General features: G+C 42.9%; 1 protein-coding gene across 1 annotated transcript in view; it reads right to left on the reverse strand.

Annotated features, from left to right (window-relative positions):
* The window catches only part of col27a1b (collagen, type XXVII, alpha 1b), a 113,447-nt gene that overhangs the window by 71,570 nt on the left and 23,036 nt on the right, over nucleotides 1–18,841 (reverse strand). Inside the window, exons 5-7 of the mRNA XM_084414038.1 lie at nucleotides 5,256–5,309; nucleotides 2,406–2,459; nucleotides 75–128 (exon numbers count right to left, since the gene is read on the reverse strand). Of these exons, the coding sequence (XP_084270164.1) occupies nucleotides 75–128; nucleotides 2,406–2,459; nucleotides 5,256–5,309 (162 nt within the window). The remainder of the gene's footprint in view (nucleotides 1–74; nucleotides 129–2,405; nucleotides 2,460–5,255; nucleotides 5,310–18,841) is intronic.

Here is an 18,841-nt window from a genome sequence, read left to right on the forward strand (position 1 = left end):
ACTCTTGGATCTGTTCTGTGACGTGACCTTGGTGGAGTCTCCCTATAGTAGATGAATCAAAGAATGCCACTTACCTTCCGACCAGCTTGGCCAGGTAGTCCGGGTAGCCCTAATATCCCAGGGTCCCCCTATAAAGGAAGACACTGAAAATTACTTCTGGTATGGTTAATCTGGCAATGTTAACATTTCACCACACAATTCATAATGCTTGTTTGCTCATTGATTCTTGAGTACTGGGACAGAACAGGCTACAAAACGTAAAATTTTTAAAAACTAAAACATAGGGTAGAGTGGGGGAAAACGCCCCCCTGGGGTAAAACGCCCCCCACCTGTTTTTCCCAAAATAACCACTAAAAGTAGTCAAGATACATTTTTACTGTTGCTATGCACTACGTTGATAACGGGGATATACAAATCTCTATGGAGAAGCTGACACCAGCGACACATTTGAAGAGAAGAGGATTACATGGTAAATGCTATAATTTTCAGATATTAGTAAATAAGTGTTTAAGAGAATATTGTTCTGCAGGATATCGCAGTGATGTATGATAGATGAATAGTGAAGTCTGTAGTTTGAGATCATATATTTTTTATAAGGAATATAATTATATTTTAAAAATTAAACATTTTTTTAAAAACTCATAGCTTGTGGGGTAAAACGCCCCCCTGGGGGCATAGTTTCTTTATCATAATTACTATAATAAAATATTTCTGTCTATCAAATCCTTTGTTTTACACTTAATGCAGTATAACTAGGTGGTAAAATCAAAATATTTGAACAAAACATGAAAAAATTACCTCAAGTGAGCATTAACTAGCTAGCTTGCTAGCACAGTTAGCTCACTGATGGAAGGTAGTTAATTTTGCCTATTTTGAACATTGCTGAAATAAATATTAATATATATACATGTTGATACATTACTTGCCTTTTACCTTTAGAGATTACAAACTATTGTCTGTTAATTTTGCTGTTGATCTATGAAGCAAACTGGTTTGTAAGAAAGGGGGCATTTTACCCCACCTTGGGGGGCGTTTTACCCCACCGCTGGGGCAAAACGCCCCCTTTGTACAAAAATATTTTCAGTGAAAATACTAATTAATTATGAAGGCTGAGCAATTTTAATATTTGGTGAATAACTCCTGCCATAGTCACTCAAAACCGGGATGGCAATTCTAGTCACATTTATGTTTTGTTTCACTGTAATGTCACATTTTCCTTAAGGGGGGCGTTTTCCCCCACTCTACCCTATGTTAGAGTGTAATAATCTCACACCATTTTCTCACATTAACTCTGTGTTTTTCCTTGTCTTGAGAAGGTGAAATAGAAAGAGAACCTTCACGATGAACGCTGACTTTCATGAGTTTATTTCTATAAATATTCAAAGTTGACAAAATTAAAAAATACAGTTGTGAAAACTTATAAGAGAGGAATATCGTTTTTATTAACATCTTCCATCTGTCAGGACATAAACACATTTATATACTGCACACTACTTTTCAAAAGTTTAGGGTCAGTAAGATTTTCTTTGGAAAGGATATAATACTTTCATTCAGTAAAGGATGCATTCAATTGATCAAATGTGACAGTAAATAACATTTAGAATGTTACAAAGGGTACAAATAAATGCTGTTCTAATGAACTTTCTATTTATCAGAGAATAAAGGAAACAAATAACAGAAGGTAAGGTTCTGTCCCATTTCTCAAGAAATCAGTGTGCTGAAAAATGCATAAACGGACATAATTTTATCTATACTGAAAAATGTTTTTTTTTGCAACCACTTAAAGCAGAACTCGGCAACTCTAGCGAACTCTAGTCACTTCTTCGCTGATTTTCCCTTTTGTCGTCGCATGTTTTCCCCATGAGCTCCCCCTACAGCTGTGGTGGGCGTATATTTCACAACACGGTTGTAAAAAACTCACTTGCGGCGGCCTCCTCCCCCTCTCTACCGCTGCTCATGTGCGTTTGTTTTGATCGGAGCAAGCCAACTGTATCGTGTGGAGCTATGTCTACCGAGGTGGGTAATCTGGTAATACATCATACATGCGTGTGTGTTTATGTCGAATTGCCGTAAAGCAATTCGTGTTTCGCGCTCGTTCTCGTTCTCGTTCTCGCTTCTCACGAGACTTCCAATTTCTATCTTGCCGGGACGGTAGTCCCCAAGTTGCAAGGTTGGTTTTCCGCCTGGGAACGCTGGGGGGAGCGGGGAAAGTCGCCAATATCACCAGAACAGGTTGTTTAACCATCCAAATGATTTCTAGACAGTTTTATTAAGTTAAAAAAGTTACCAAGTTCTGCTTTAAACACGTACATAGGCTAAAGAACATTATGATGAACATTATTAACAATACTTGTAATAAATAAAATGTTTAAATAATGAATAATGGGGGATATGGTAACACATACCTTTATTCCATTTGGTGCTCTGCCAGGTGAGTTTCCAGGGTCTCCCTTTTTTCCCTGTAACGCACAGAGGACAAACAACTAATACAACAAACAACTACAACTAACATAGAATATGTATGAGGGATCCAAACTTCTACTTGTGGAAAAATGTAAAATATTACAAAGAGGTGTGTTTAGATTAACCAAAGCTTTCATAAATGTTAAACAGAGAGTGTTGTTTTAAAAGGCTTTCTCAATGAAAAGACTTTACAAACTGCCTACATTGACACACCACTCACCCTTGTTTTGCCAATTGTAAATAAAGTATACATCACAAAGGAAATGAGGAGGTTACTGGGGAGTTACTGTGACCCCTGTTTGGAACCCATTCCAAACAGAAGACTGTAACATGATTCCTCTCTGAATTTTTCTATATAGTCTACATGGATAAGAGTAATGAAGGCTCGCAAAGGAAAGGAGTGTTGTTTACATAAGAGAGTGACCCATGTACACTTGAAGAATAAGTTTACAGTAAGTCTCTCCAATGACACTGGGGTTCACACACCACATTCTTCTGCCTTTTCAGGCAATGGGATGAAGCCATGCTTTATGGCTGTGTTTTAAACAATTAATGTAAGTAGGAAAATTTTGCAATGAAAACTTTTTTTTTTTCAATGCTTCATTCATTTTTTTGCAGCCGTTTTACAAAATTATGCAAATCAAGTAACGGTGTAAACATGCCCATGAAATCGGTACCAGTAACTCTCCCATCTACATTTAGCTGTTGTAAATTAAAAGAGAAACAATAAAAGCATGAGTAGCTGAATTCTGATGAACAGTTATCACACTCTTATACATCATTTGATGAACTACTGCTCAATGAAGGAATTTGCATGGCATAATCTTGTGAGTCAGTTTTGAATTTGGTTGTGGAAGACTCAGGAGACCAATACTTTGCAGAGACTGTACAACATCATTCCAACACTGCGATTCAGACACCTCGGCTCTTAAAAGCCAAAAGCGTGCTAGTCTACACCATGTGTCTGGATATGCCAGTTATCACACCCTTATACATCAGTTGATGAATTATTGCTCACTGAATGACAGATTTACTGCTATTTCAGAGAGAAACGCCTGCTTGGAATCCCACAACAAAATACATTGCAACTAAGTGTTAATTATTGTGGGTCTCGTTCAGTCATTTTTGTCTTATCTTTGTCCCATTTGGCAGTAATAACAGTAAAAAGCAGTAAATAGTAAAAAGAGGGAAATTTTATATGACTAAGAAAGATCTTTGTTCTCCTGGTCTATCGTAAGACTGCCACAAGCAGCCAGATGTGGTAAAATGAACAACTGTGAAAAACATGAATGGAAATTGACAGGTCCAATAATGTCGTCAAACTCATACATCATCCTATATTTCTTGCCAGTGTTCGTCAGAATTCAGCTACTCATGATTTTATTGTTTATCTTTTAATTTACAACTGCTAAATGTAGATGGAAGAGTGACTGGTTTTCTCTTGGGTCCCAAAGTAGCCATATTTTTATTGTAGTACTGTGGTAGTAGTTTTTTTTTTTTTTTTTTTGGTCTTTCTAGGTATTATAAAATAATAATACATAAACTATCTTGTGATATCACTATTGTAAAAAAATAAATAATAATAAATAAATAAATGCACTTATTAAAGTGCTAATTAAAGCACATGTGGCTTATAAATTGAAGCCATTGAGTAGATCAAAGCTCATGTATAGAGGTTGGACAAGGAAATTGAAACACTGGCCAATTTAGTGTTGGAGCTTTAACGCCTATATTTCACTGATTTTACATTCCATTAGTAAAAGCAGAGTGTGAAGGTTGAATTAGCAGAGCAATAGCACATCTGCACATAACATATTGCAATCCACTACATAATGGGACATATATCAGAGTTCAAAAGAGGACAAATTGTTGCTACATGTCTTGCTGGCTTACTGTGACCAGGACAAGGTGTATCAAGAGCCACGGTATTCAGGGTAATGCCAGCATACCACTATGCGAGGAGTAACTGTCAACGCAAGAGAAAGCTGTCTGAAAGCGATATCCATGTACTAACCCAGATTGTATCCAAAAAACATAAAACCACAGCTGCCAAAATCACTGCAGAATTAAATGCACACCTCAAACACCTCACTCGTGCCAGTGCTAAATGTTGGTTTTACTGGGGACAACAGTGTAAATCAGTGCAAAAATGTGAAGCATGCATTGTTCTCTGGTGAGTCCACCTTCACTGTCTTTTCCACATCCGTGGGAGTTACAGTGTGAAGAAGCCTTAAAGAGGCTTAGCATGCCCAGAGTGAAGCACGGGGGTGGATCAGTGATGGTTTGGGCTGCAATATCATGGCATTCCCTACTGTGCTTGATGGGCGCAACACTGCCAAGGACTACCGAACCATTCTGGAGGACCATGTGCACGTACTGTAAAGGTTCAAGCGCACTCTTGACTTGTATCTGTCATTCCCAAGACGAACTGATACTGTATTGGCAGCAAAGGGAGGCCCTACACCATACTGATAAATTATTGTGGTCGAAAACCAGGTAATTTTTCCAAAACCAAAATTTTTCAAACCCTATATGCTTAATGATCTTCTTTAAGTTTGTGGAATTCACTAATAAGTTTAATATTTGCATTTTACGAGGACAGCTTTTTTATGGTATGTCAAAACAATTTGTCAAAATCAATTTGTTGCTTTGCAAAAAATTTTACACAAAGCAAAACAAAATGCAAAACTACACTAAATAAAACAAGGAAATGGCCCCATAGATCCAAACACACAAGTCTAGGTTGATTGCATCCACAAAAGCCACACAGTACTGTATTCAGTGGTACATACCTTGGGCCCGGGGGACCCTGGACGGCCTGGGTTTCCATACGGACCAAGGGGACCCTGCAAAACAACACATGTTCACTTGTATTTGTGTGCTTTCTTCTCTATAGTTACTGTGAAATCACTGCAGGACACTTAAGCTGGGTCACAGGCCTTGACCCATATTACTGTTTTTCCTTTTGCCAAAAGAAATGGCCAGTAAAAAGACTAGAATCAAAAGGAGAGGGACATACAAGAAAAGTAGATTTACAGAGAGAGAGAGAGAGAGAGAGAGAGAAAAGGGGTCAGTGAAATGAATACTCATGTAGTGGACTGTTTTATGTGGACATGACCATCACTTCTGTCAGTTCAATCACTGTTATCAGGGTCTCAAATTAACACTCATAAAGTGTCAATGTGAGTTGAAATTGACTTTGGCAGGTAAAATGAGTAACTGCCCAGTTAGGAATTGCAACATGATTCAAATGACATTGTAAAATAAAATGTTAATTTTACCCTCGCTGATGTAAGCGACACAAGCTAATTAAATCAAAGACAACCGCCTATTAAAGAAAACATCTGTCACAACTCATCTGTCTTCAAATTACTTTTTCCTTAGCGGAAATTATATTGTCAGACATTTAGTTTGGAAGCCTTAAAAGTTTTTTAACTAAATGTGGTGACACATTTTTTTCTCAAATTAAAATTAAAATTACATCTCCGTGCCAGTGGTTGCATAAACAGGAGCAGAATCTGGTTTCATTTAGGTTAGCAATTTATTTCACTGATATAATCATGCAGTCCTAGGTGAAACTGAAAAACTGCTCAAGAAGCACATTATTTACTATAGATATAAATTAGAATTTAACTGAAATATTTGTAAAATAACAATGCATTAAAAATTATTATTATTTTTTTTAATAATTGACTTCAGTACAGTAAAAATAAAAAGGTGAAAATTCCTCAAAAAACAGTGTGCGGTGCACTTGGGTGCCTTTATACATTTCAGACAGAAAGTCGTAAAGAATGAAATAAACATCACATTATGTCAGGGTAATAAATCAGCAGACCATTCAGCAGATCAAGACCTCTCAGCCCTCCACCTTAAACTCAAACACTTGGGGAAAAAAAGGTTTTAAACAAGAATCTGAACGTTTACTTTAGTCCCTTAACTAACCCTGTCGGAATCTAAAGGGAAGCAGCTTAGTCCAAGTTAGGGAATGGAGAAATGTTTAAATATCCCATACATTTTTTTTTTTTTTTAATTCTGGCCCTCATGATAAGTACTGTACATAAGTAGCACAGTTTGCCCAAGGCATGCATTCGGAAAATTGCCCTCCACTTAACAAGAAAGTGTTGTGTTTTAAAAGGTACTTCTGGCATATGCTTTTGGCATATAACATATGGACATGATTTTCTTCATTAGCTGACTTTCCAGCAGCGAACAGGGGGCTTGAGTAGAGAAAGAGTGCAAGAAATCTCCCCAGACACTGATTTACACACTCTGCTAGCAAAGCAGGCAAAATGGAAGTGATCTTAAACAACAAACTGGAAAAGCCACAATACAAATGCCGTCACTTTGGAGGATAAGACGTGCTAACTGAAACTAAAGGCCATAATAATGCAAAAATAAAATGGGGAAAAAAAATTGTGCTTGTTGATATTGTTGTTCATTTGCTCAGGCTTTCTGCATTGTTTTAGCACACAATTCACTAAAGGCAAAAGCAAATCAGGCAAATAAGCACAAAATATGTGCTGAAAGCAATTTGCAAGATGCAATTCCCTATCTTAAGGGTGTTGTGGAGGATGCAGCAGACTACAATCTGATAAATATCCACCGCTGTGGTCTAGACACCTCAATCAGCTCTTTAAAATTCACTAAGTGTGCTTGACTACATTTCATGTCTGTATATATACAGGTTATAACTTTTCTCTATCATTTAATTATCATTTGAAAAATTACAAGCAATATTCAATTAGTTAAAAAGAAGGAAATGGGATTTATTGATGATAAATAAATAAATCAGGTTATTGTGTATTTGAAACACATTCAATTCATTTGTACTTTTAAATATGACCTGTTTTATTGAAGTATGACAAATATGCATTATCTGTCTATGTTAAAACTGTGTAATCCAAATGGATGGAACTTTTATATGTAAATCAAATACATAAATATTTATAAATATTTTTGAGTGATAGCTGACAACCATATATTGTAGAGCAAATAACATGCAATGGTGAAATTCAAAGACTTAGCGAGAGCCGAGAGGTAATGCTAAGTCTACTTGTCAAGGCAGCGCTATTATTTATGTATGATCCACCTGGGGTTAGTCATGAGTGGGGCTCTTATTCATTGCCTTTCCTGCTGAGTGCACACAAACTGGCCATATGGAGATACTTACAAGAAGCTCATGTACAGATTTCCACCTCGTTTTTTATGTTTGGTCGGTTCTGAACATGTGGCCGTGGTCAGTGATCAGAGGAGACTGAGAGAGTAGTATCAAGAAAGCCTATCAAGTTACATATTGGTTAATCTCTCTTGCTCACTTTCAGCTCTCCAACAGGCACTCGTGTGGGAAGACGCGCGTGGTGGTTGTCACTTTCCGCTTGAGAATGGCTGACTTATGACAAAGCTCCCTGACCTGGCTCAAAGAAGGCCCCTGCTAATGTTTACCAGTGCACTTGAGAAAATATATTTGTCTGATCTGGCCTCTTGACCAAGTTAAGCTATGTTTAAAGTGAACTTTGTAGTGTTGGCATTGTAAAGAGTTTAGCAGTGCCAACAATAGAGACAAACTGTATGCCAGAGAATTTTACTGTGTTGATACAGTATGTCCAACACTCATGTCTGTCATCTATGAGGCATTGATTCACACCAGACAACCCTTACAGATCACATGAACCAGCACATGGTGACACAGAAGGGAATGGTTTACAGTTCTGTGCAGTCGTGAGATACCTGAGGGATGAATTACTACATAAACACTACCATACTTGGTGTAGTCACTAAAGTAGAATGGAAATTGTCGAAAATTGCTTTGTTTGTTTTCAAAAAAGTGCATGTGACAGTGAGGAAGTGACAACGCACCAGACTAAATAAACTAGCCTGACTAAGTTTCGAAGAAAAGCTAACACAGGACAAACAATTTCAATTGGTAGAAGAATTTTTTTTTTTTCAGAGGACTGTTTAATTTGCTAGTATAATGCTAGAATAATGAATTAAAAATGTGAAAGAATGAGCAAATTCACTAACATGGATTTGTTCATGACCTCTGACCCTCACATTTATAAAAAATGTTTAGCCTGCCGATATTCTTTGCCATTCAACAATTCTTGAGCAGTGTTGGGGAACTTTACTTTTAAAAGTTATATTATTATAAAAAGCAACTAATTATGTCACACTGTTGCTTTTTATGGGAAGCAAGTTAGTACTTTTGCATTACTTTTACAATCATATTTAGATATTTAGTAGAAGCATTTATTCAAAGCGTCTTATAAGGAATACAAGAAGCGATTTATCCTAAAGGTGCAATCACATTTACTATTCTTAAGAATTTTTGTAGACAAAATATGGTCATTCCAGTAGGAAACCCCATTATCAGAATTTTGCGTGAGGGCAAAATATTTCCACCCACAGATTTCACAACTGGTTCAAGTTGGTCACATTGTGCCATGTTGCTTGGTTTGAAAGTGACTTGTATGTAAGATGTACTTCATACATTGCTACACTCTTAACAATTTTGCCAAAATTTCACAAATGTGGCCGCACCTCTCTCCTCCAGACTGACTTAGGGCCCTATCTTGCACCCAGCGCAATTGACTTTGTACACCGACGCATGTATCATTCCTATTTTGCACCCGCACACAGCGGACTTTTCCCTCCACAGATGCACGTCGGTTAACTAAGAAATACACTTGCGCTCCCCGGGGCGGTTCAGCGCAAAGAGGAGGCGTGTTCCGGCGCAAACGTTCCGTCATGCTATTTTACAGGTTTAGAAAACAATTGCGCCACTAACCGAAAAAAAAAAACAGTTTAAAGTCAGTGGCGCGTTGCGCATGTTATTCATATGCTATTTTAAGGGCGCATGCTTGGCCTTAATCAATGTAGCGTGTGCACAACGCGCATACACTTTGATTCTCTCATCTACACACAGACGCAGCAGTTATCATTTTTGCAAATCATACATTATTACGATAGATAGATAGATAGATAGATAGATAGATAGATAGATAGACATTTTATTATAAAAGCATACATCTAGCTTACACATTTACCCAAATTATCATACGCCTGTTTAACCGAAGTTAATTTGGGTGTGTTATTTCTCCATCCCCAACGTCCCTGACGAGAACGTCTGTCTCCTCGGCCTTGAACCGCTCCTGGCGTGCGCCTGGCAAACGTTATAATAGGAATCCGCTATAGAACAAGCGCGTCTGCTCTTAAAGGGAATGTGAGATGTCGCTCTGATTGGTTTATTTCACGTTACGCCCAAACCACACCTATGAATAATGAAGCTACTTCAGACCAACCCCTTTTAGATTTGCGCCAGGCGCAAGCAATTTATCCCGCCCGGAAAATAGCAACAGCGCCAAGACCCGCCCACCAAGTTACTTGCGCTTTGCGCTTTGACACTTGCGTTTCAGATCGTTGAAATAGGGCCCATAGTATGCTTGACTTGGATTAATTTTTAAATTGGATCAAATAAATGAAGAATGAAAATGAAACCCTCTGTAATTAAAAGCTTATTGGTATACATCCTAAGGATATGCTCTATTACCATTGTGCCCTTCAGTAAGATTAGAGTAATATTTAGAGATTGTCCCTGTATATGAATCTTAAGCTCTCTAGTGCCATTTTATAAACTTTTCCTAGGTTTAGATTGTTAAATTGGGATTAATTTGTATACAGTATACAGTTTAACAAATTAAACTCAGATTACATTTACAAATGGCATATTTAGTATGTCAAAATAGAGACTTACTCTGGAAAAGCTATATAGCCTATTAACTATCACTATCACTGACACGGTCATGTTTAGTTTCTGTCTTGTTTTGTTTTCAGTTTCAGTTCAGTTCTAGTCATTCATTTGTTGTCATGGTTTATGATTAGTTACACACCTGTTCGCTGTTTAAGCCCTCAATTGACTGTTGTCTATTTTTGTGTTCATTAAACGTATTAAAGTATCTTCTTTCATTCTGCATCTTCCTTGGATTTGCCACAAAGATTGAGCCAGAGAGATCGCCAGAGGCTGTTTTCGTCCTGGAGATCAAGCCAAATGTGGAATTGGTCCAGGTGTGTGAGCCGGCAACAGCGCCTATCGTTGAGGTATTATTGGAGGAGTTCGTTGTGATTGCAGCTCTGCACACACTCCTGCTGCTGAGGTACATAAACAATGCTGGGTGAATGAAGTATTATGTAATGAGCTTGAGGAGGAGATTTTTGCTATGCTACAATCACCGCTGGTCCCATCCAGTTCCAAATCGTCCAAGTCATCGTTAGTTAAGCCCAGCTCCAAGTCGTCGCTGGTTAACCCAACTCTAAGTCCAGCACCAAGTCTCCTTCGTTGTGGATGGTCCTGCCCAGCCTCCCTCCTCCACTGTCAAAGCCATACAGTTCATCTGCCTCATCTCCACTGTCTCCCTTTAGCCCCTCAGCTCCTCCAGTGGTTCCACTCAGCTGCACGGATCCGCCTGGGGCTTCCCAGTCATCAGCTCCGCCTTGGCTCATCCCTTGGCTGCACCTCAAGCCTCCAAGCCCCAGACTCCACTTTTGCCCTCCTATCCATTGGCTCCACCTTGGCTCAACGCTCCCTCGGCTTCAACATGAAATGTCATCACTCAGGCTCCGTCAGGCTAACTCGTCCCTCTGGCTCCACCTTGGTCCATTGTCGCTCTGGCTCCACCTCAGACATCAGAGTCAGCAGCTGCGCCTCAACCATCCACACCTCTGGCTCCGTCGGACTCCTCCTTCCCCCAGTTTCTCCACTGTCCTCACTCACAACGTCTCTGCCCCGGTCTGCCAAGCCTATGACTCCACCATCGGTCATGCCCATCTGCAGCTCCACCGGCTCTGCCTTGGTCTCAACCTCCACCAGCTCCACCTCAGTCAGTCGTCTCCCTGGTTCCACCCGGCCTCTCCTCCAAGGCTCCACCATGGCTCCTCCCTCCATCGGCTCCACTGTGGACCTTCATGTCTGTGCTCGGGGTCATCATCCTGCTCCTCTTGTCTCTACTCTGGTTCCTTCTATCTCCGCCTTGGCTCCACCTACCTTCATCTCCTCCCTGGTCATCGTCCCTTGCCTGTTCCTCGTCCTCCTCCAGAGCCCTCACTCTCCCTCCCTCCTCAGTTTGGGCTATGTTTTGCAGAGCGAGGATGCACTTTCCGGGGAGTTATGACATGGTCATGTTTAGTTTCTGTCTTGTTTTGTTTTCAGTCTTAGGGTACGTTTATATGACAACGATATGCTTTAAACTAAGACCAACCTCATGTCTGTATTTCAAAAGCATTCATGAATTACAATCAGATCTATGCTTAAAAAGGGGGATGACAGTTAGCAGGTTAAAGGTGTAGTATGTAATTTCTGCAAAACTAGTGGCACCTACCGGTATTGTCAAAAATAAAGCATATTTTCAAACAACCTCGCAAACACCCATTCGTGTGCCACAACTCCCCCAACTCAATCATCACAAATAAATCTCTTACGGGTTTCTGTGAAGTCATGTCTCAAAAGGTACTTTTAATATAGGTCCAACATATTAGAAATACATTTTGATGTTGAAGACTAAAATTTCATCTTTTAATATAATTTCATTATTTAATATTATGTATCTGTATTATTATTCTTTATTAGTATTCATAATCAGTTGTATTATCTTATGAAGTTTAAAATGCATGAGTTAGACTATAGATTGCATGGACACGTGTTTAAGGATCATATTTTAGACACAAGGAGGGGAGCTGGGAGAGTTATATATTTTGCTCAGAGGTATGTGTGCAATGCAACGTTCACTAAGCAGAGATGTTCCAATGATGATGATACATTAAATGTGTACAATTGGCATGTTCTTTACAAAAAAAGGAATGCTTTTTAACTGATGCAAATGTACCACAAATGTATGCACCAAGGATAGTTTCTTAATTTGGATAGTGGATTGTACCATGTGTAAGCATGAGGTATATGTTCCATTTTTAAACATAAGCAACATGTTTTTCTACCTTACAAGGAAGTTGAAAGTCTCTCAGTGGTGTATATAAGCTCAATCTTACTGTACTACGGCAGAGAAACATCGGGAACACATAGACCTGGCACGAATACAACATCTTCTCAAGTTTCTCTCCTATGCTGACGATTAAAGACTTTTCTTGGCAAGATAACTGGTGTCCAGTTCCGTGAATCAAATAATAACGGGGAAAAAGGCTTAATTCCAAGTCTACAATTTGGCGTCACGAACAAGGATTGCATCTTCGGACAGTTGTCTCAATCATTTCAGGTAAGACTTTTTCTTTCTAAAATAATTCTAAGTCTGCCTGATGATTAGAGACATTGACTGAAACTGCTTAAAAGAACAGTGTTATTTAAAGTACCAGTTGTGTTGCCAATGAATATATGTGTCAGACATAGTAAAAAAAAAAAAAAAATTAAGACAAAAATATATAGATTTAAATTAAGTCATTTGAATTTGATGTGGCTTGTTTAAGTTGCTCTGATCAGTAAACCTCTAAAAATATTTGAATGATGCTGGGGTAAAAGTGGATCTTTTTTAGAAAGAAGACCATTTAGACGACATGATCACAGTTGATAAGATCGGTCCTGAATTTTCTTCACCTGCTATTAAAAGGGAAGAATCTAAAATTATGACAGAAGAGAGACCATTCACACCAGGAGAACTTCAAGCCATTCTCACAGCCTTGCCTCCTCTGAAGAGACAAGATCCAAACACAGAGTTTTGGCAAGAATTAGACTCATCAGTTGAAGCACATCAAATGACATTAAGGCAACTTCCAAAACCTCTAACAGGTACAGGAATGCGGAAGGTGATGGGACTTTTCAACTATTGTCATCAGTATATACCTGATTTTGCCAGCATCACTAGCCTTTTCATCGACCTGTACAAGGGAGGAAAGCCTGGAGTGGAACAGATAAACTGGACACCGGAAGCTGAGGAAGCGTTTACTTCTATGAAAGAGAAACTGACTTCAGCCCCAGCCTTGGGTATCCTGATGGACGATTGCCATTTAATTTGTGGACCAGGGTGCGAGATGAGACCTACTCAGCAGTACTGTGTTAAAAACCAGGTGATCAGTACAGACCCGTCAGATACTTTTCTACAAAGATTTCTGTCACTATGATTGGTCAACCACAATGTATACAAGCCCTTGATGGTGCCACATGGGCAGTGGATGCTGTTGAAAATCTGATAGGAGCACGAACAATCATACTGCACACTCCACACAGTACAGTGACGCTGTTGAACAACACAAACATCAAGACCATAACTGACGCAAGGAGAGCAAGATGGGAAGCAACTTTGCTGAACAAGGATTTGAGAGTGGAAATCATCAGGGACACTTCTCATAACCCTACAACAATGATGCTGGAATGAAGGGAATACCACATGAGTGTGAAAAACGCCTCGGTTACGACTGTAACCTCGGTTCCCTGAAGAGGGAACGAGCGTTGCGTCGAGTTTGACGCTATGGGAACGCTTTGCGTGATGATGTCTTGAAGCACATGTAAAATCAGTCCAATGGCGTGGCGGAACGTAGGATGCGGGTGACGTCACGTACCAGGAAACTATAAAGCCTGCTAGAAAACAGAGAGCGGCAGCTTCGTAAAGTCTGAAGTAGCAGCTGACAGGCATGAAGGAGATATGGCAAGGTGACGCAACGCTCGTTCCCTCTTCAGGGAACCGAGGTTACAGTCGTAACCGAGGCGTTCCCTTTCAAGGGAACTCGCGTTGCGTCGAGTTTGACGCTATGGGAACGTCTATACCAACGCCCCCATAGCTACAAGTGTCTGTCCTGTGTGAAATCATGTAGAGCAGCACTAGGATGACAGGACCTGAGACCCTGGTGTAGAGTCCAGGTCCAAGGAGTAAAACCTGACAAAGGTGTGCGGTGAGGACCAGCCTGCCGCATCACACACGTCCTGGAGAGAAACTCCTGAAATAAGGGCCTTGGAGGCCGCCATACTCCTTGTAGAGTGTGACCGGACAGCCATAGGAGAAGGCTGCCCGGCCGCTTCATAAGCAAGCGAAATAGCCTCAACCACCCACTTGCTCATTCTTTGCTTAGACACTGGAGATCCCTTGTTAGGGGACCCAAAGCACACAAATAATTGATCACTTTTACGCCACAGGGCAGCTCTGTGGACATAAGCATCTAATGCCCGGACTGGGCAAAGCAAATTATTAGTCTCCTGGTCCGCATTCAGAAAGGGAGGAGGACAGAAGGCCTGCAGAATAACAGGTCTGGCCACATTAGTGGGGACCTTGGGGATATAGCCCGGCCTAGGATGAAGAAAAGCTTTCACCATGCCCGGAGCAAACTCTAAGCATGACGGGGCAACCGACAGTGCTTGGAGATCCCCTATCCTCTTAAGAGAAGAAATAGCAAGAAGGAAAAGAGCTTTCAGAGTTAGAAATTTCTCAGGAACCTCCTCAATGGGCTCAAAGGGAGCCAGGGAAAGGCCTTGCAGAGCAATGGACAGATCCCATGGTGGCACCCTAGAGCGAACTGCAGGCCTCAGCCTCCAAGTGCCACGAAGGAAACGAGATACCAAAGGGTCTTTCCCCACAGACATTCCACCCAAAGGAATGTGGTAAGCACCTATGGCCGCCACATAGACCTTTAAAGTGGACGGGGTCAGACCTGCAGTGAACCGGTCCTGCAGGAACTCCAGCACTGTACCAATTGGGCAGTTAACTGGGTCCAACCGACGGTCACTACACCAAGAAGTGAAGACTCTCCACTTCAGGGCATAAAGTTTCCTCGTGGAGGGAGCTCTGGACTGTAGAATGGTCTCAACAACCTCAGTTGAGAGACCTGACTCTATGAGCTGGGCCCCCTCAGAGGCCAAGCCCACAGGTTCCACAGTTCTGGCCGAGGGTGAAATATCGAGCCCTCTGCCTGGGACAGAAGGTCCCTCCTGACGGGTAGCTCCAGAGGAGGCCCGTCGAGGAGCGACACAAGATCGGGAAACCATACTCTGCCCGGCCAGCGCGGGGCTACAAGAAGCAGGCAAACCCGGTCCCTGCGAACTCTCTCCAGAACTCCCGGGAGCAGAGCAACTGGGGGAAAAGCGTACAGATGTAGCCTCGGCCACGTCTGCACCATAGCATCCAGTCCCAGAGGAGCTGGATGCGTGAGGGAGAACCAAAGTGGACAGTGAGACGTCTCTCGAGACGCAAACAGATCCACTTGTGCTTGGCCAAACTCCCTCCATATCAGCTCCACCACCTCGGTGTGGAGCCTCCATTCCCCGGGCCTCAGCCCCTGTCTCGACAGAGTGTCTGCTCCTATATTCTGGACCCCGGGGATGTAAGCTGCCCTGAGAGACAGCAACTTCCCCTGGGACCACAAGAGGATATGGCGTGCCAGATTGGATAATGGGCGCGAGCGCAAACCCCCTTGGTGGTTGATATAGGCGACTACCGACGTGTTGTCCGTATGCACTAACACATGGTGTCCCCTGAGATCTGTGATGAAGCTCCTCAGAGCCCGGAAGACAGCTAACATCTCTAGGCGATTGATATGCCAGGAACGATGATGGTCTTCCCACAGACCTTGAGACGAGCGACCCTCCAGGATCGCTCCCCAGCCCGTGAGGGAAGCATCCGTCGTTAGCAGTTTGCGACGACAAGGAGCTCCCAGCACTGGGCCCTGCGACAGGAACCAAGGTTTCTTCCACATAACCAAGGCACGTAGGCATCGCCGCGTGACCTTGATTGTGCGAAATGGGTTGCCCCTCGGGGAAAACCCCCTGGTCCTGAGCCACCACTGCAGGGGCCTCATGTGTAGCAGCCCAAAAGGTATCACGTTGGAAGCTGCTGCCATGAGACCCAACAGTCTCTGGAACTGTTTGACAGTGAGTAGCTGGCCTAGCTTTACATATTTCACAGCTGCAAGGATGGACTCTATGCGTGGAGGTGACAGGCGCGCCTGCATCAGCACTGAATCCCATACCACGCCTAGAAAAGTGGTCCTCTGGAGAGGAGTGAGCACACTCTTCTTGGCGTTCAGCCGTAACCCCAACTCTTTCATATGGGCGAGAACAACATCTCGATGTTGAACCGCTACCTGATGCGACTGAGCTAAAATCAACCAATCGTCGATGTAGTTCATGATGCGAATACCCTGGAGGCGCAGTGGCACCAGAGCTGCATCCACGCATTTGGTGAAAGTGCGGGGTGATAAAGCCAGGCCGAATGGAAGAACTCGATATTGGTATGCTTTGCCCCCGAAAGCAAACCTCAGGAACTTCCAATGACACGGACGGATGTAAATATGGAAATATGCGTCCTTGAGGTCTATCGTGACAAACCAGTCCTCGGACCTGATCTGTGGCACGATTTGTCTCAATGTTAACATTTTGAACTTGAGCTGCATGACTGACTCGTTCAGAACTCGAAGATCTAAAATGGGACGCAATCCCCCGTCCTTTTTTGGAACTATGAAGTACCGGCTGTAAAACCAGGTTTCCCTGTTGGAGGGAGGTACATACTCTATGGCCCCTTTCTCTAACAGAGTGTTTACTTCCTGTTCCATAACCGGGCCCACCACTGTGGGCAGGACCCCCATAAACCGAGGTGGGCGTTTCTTGAATTGTATCTGATACCCTTTTTCCACGGTCTGCAGGACCCAACGAGAAACATTTGACAGTAGCTTCCACGCTGTCAAAGATTCTACTAGAGGTACCAGTCTCTCGAGACTGACTTCTGGGTTCTGTTGTTGAGTAGTCGGTTCGTCGCCCTGTAACGGGGCACCGGCAGGGAACGACTGAACGGACTGCTCTAACACCCTCCTCGGAGGGGGCGGGCATCCCGAGGCCACTACGTTTCCGGGTGGTCCTTGAGATATGTGCTCGCCGGAGACCGCTGCGCCCTGAAACACCAGAGGTGGCAGGGTTGGCAGAACGGTCCCCTGAGGGTACCGAAGGGAGACGGGCACCGTAAAAAGAGGTGTTGACCGCTGCACTTCGGGGGGGACTACCCTCATATGTCCTGAGCCCTCGGACGTCAGGACTTTTTCCCAGCAGCCTTCTTGGCGGTAATCACGGTCCGCAGATCCGTCCTACCCCTCGAAGGCTGCTGGGTTTGAGCGTGCCCTCCGTGTCCCCGAGATTTACGTGGGGGAGCACGGGAGGACACGCTCTGTTTTTGAGTCGCACGATATTCAGTGCTCTTTTTTGATGAGTGAGGCTGCTCCCGCTCAGCAGCCTCATGAAAAGATCGGCGGGGGAGAAGTTTTTGCAAAGCAGCTGCCTGCTTAGAAGCTTCCTGAAGCTTATCCACAGCAGCAGTAACAGCGTTGCCAAAGAGACCATGCGTAGAAACCAGAGAATCTAAAAGAACATTTTTCTCTTTGTCTTTAATGTCGCTGAGGTTGAGCCACAGGTGCCTCTCAGTGGCCACCAGGGCTGCCATAGACCGCCCGGTTTATTTAGCGGTCTCCTTGGTGGCCCTGAGAGACAAATCTGTGGCTCTGCGTAGTTCAGCAACCACCTCAGGACCAATACCCCCGCCCTCATCCAAATCACACAATAATTCAGCCTGATAAGCCTGCAGCAGTGACATAGTATGAAGACACGCTGCAGCCTGACCAGACGCTGAATAAGCCTTGCCCACCAGAGAAGATGTGACTCTGAGGGGCTTATTAGGCAACGCCGGAGCTTTCAGGGAAGATGCCATCGCTGGAGAGAGATAGCTCGCAAGCGTCTCTTCCACCTTCGGCATCTCCCCATAACCATACTCTTTAGGAAGCGTTCGTCAAGTTTACTTTTTGAACGAACGTCCTGTTTATCAGTTGGCCACTCAATACATAGTCTATCAACCGCTCTTGTCACTACATCCAGCAATTCTTCAAATGCATGAGACTGAGGTGGGGCTTCCTCAGACTCAGCCTCAACACTAACAACATCCAGTTCCTCAGAACTGGACAATTGCAGTGTTTGTTCAATCACCGGGGGGGAAGAAACCGCCGCGCGTGCTTCCGAACCCTGATGAGAGACACCGGATCTATCAGGTAAGGGCTGAGATAGGGCAGAGCCCGTCTCAGACCCCGCTGAAAGATCCATTTGCGAACCCCAGGACTGAGATCGCCGCTGTGCCTCGGCAGCAGCGGGACCCGAGCCCTGGGGAACGCGAGCTTCCCGGAAGAAACTCAGCCGGGATCGGAGCGAGCGCATGGACAGCGCCTCGCAATGCACACAGCCAGCACCCTCGAGTGCTGACTGGGCATGCTCCTCTCCCAAACAAACAATGCACAGAACGTGAGTGTCCCTACCCGTAATAAAACGCGGGCAGGGATGCACACACATTCTGAACTGTTCGCTGGACATAATTGCTTTCAGTGACAAGACAACAATAAATAGACAGAGACAGATTTCACA

This window comes from Rutilus rutilus (genome assembly GCF_951802725.1).
Source record: "Rutilus rutilus genome assembly, chromosome: 7".
Taxonomy (NCBI): domain Eukaryota; kingdom Metazoa; phylum Chordata; class Actinopteri; order Cypriniformes; family Leuciscidae; genus Rutilus; species Rutilus rutilus.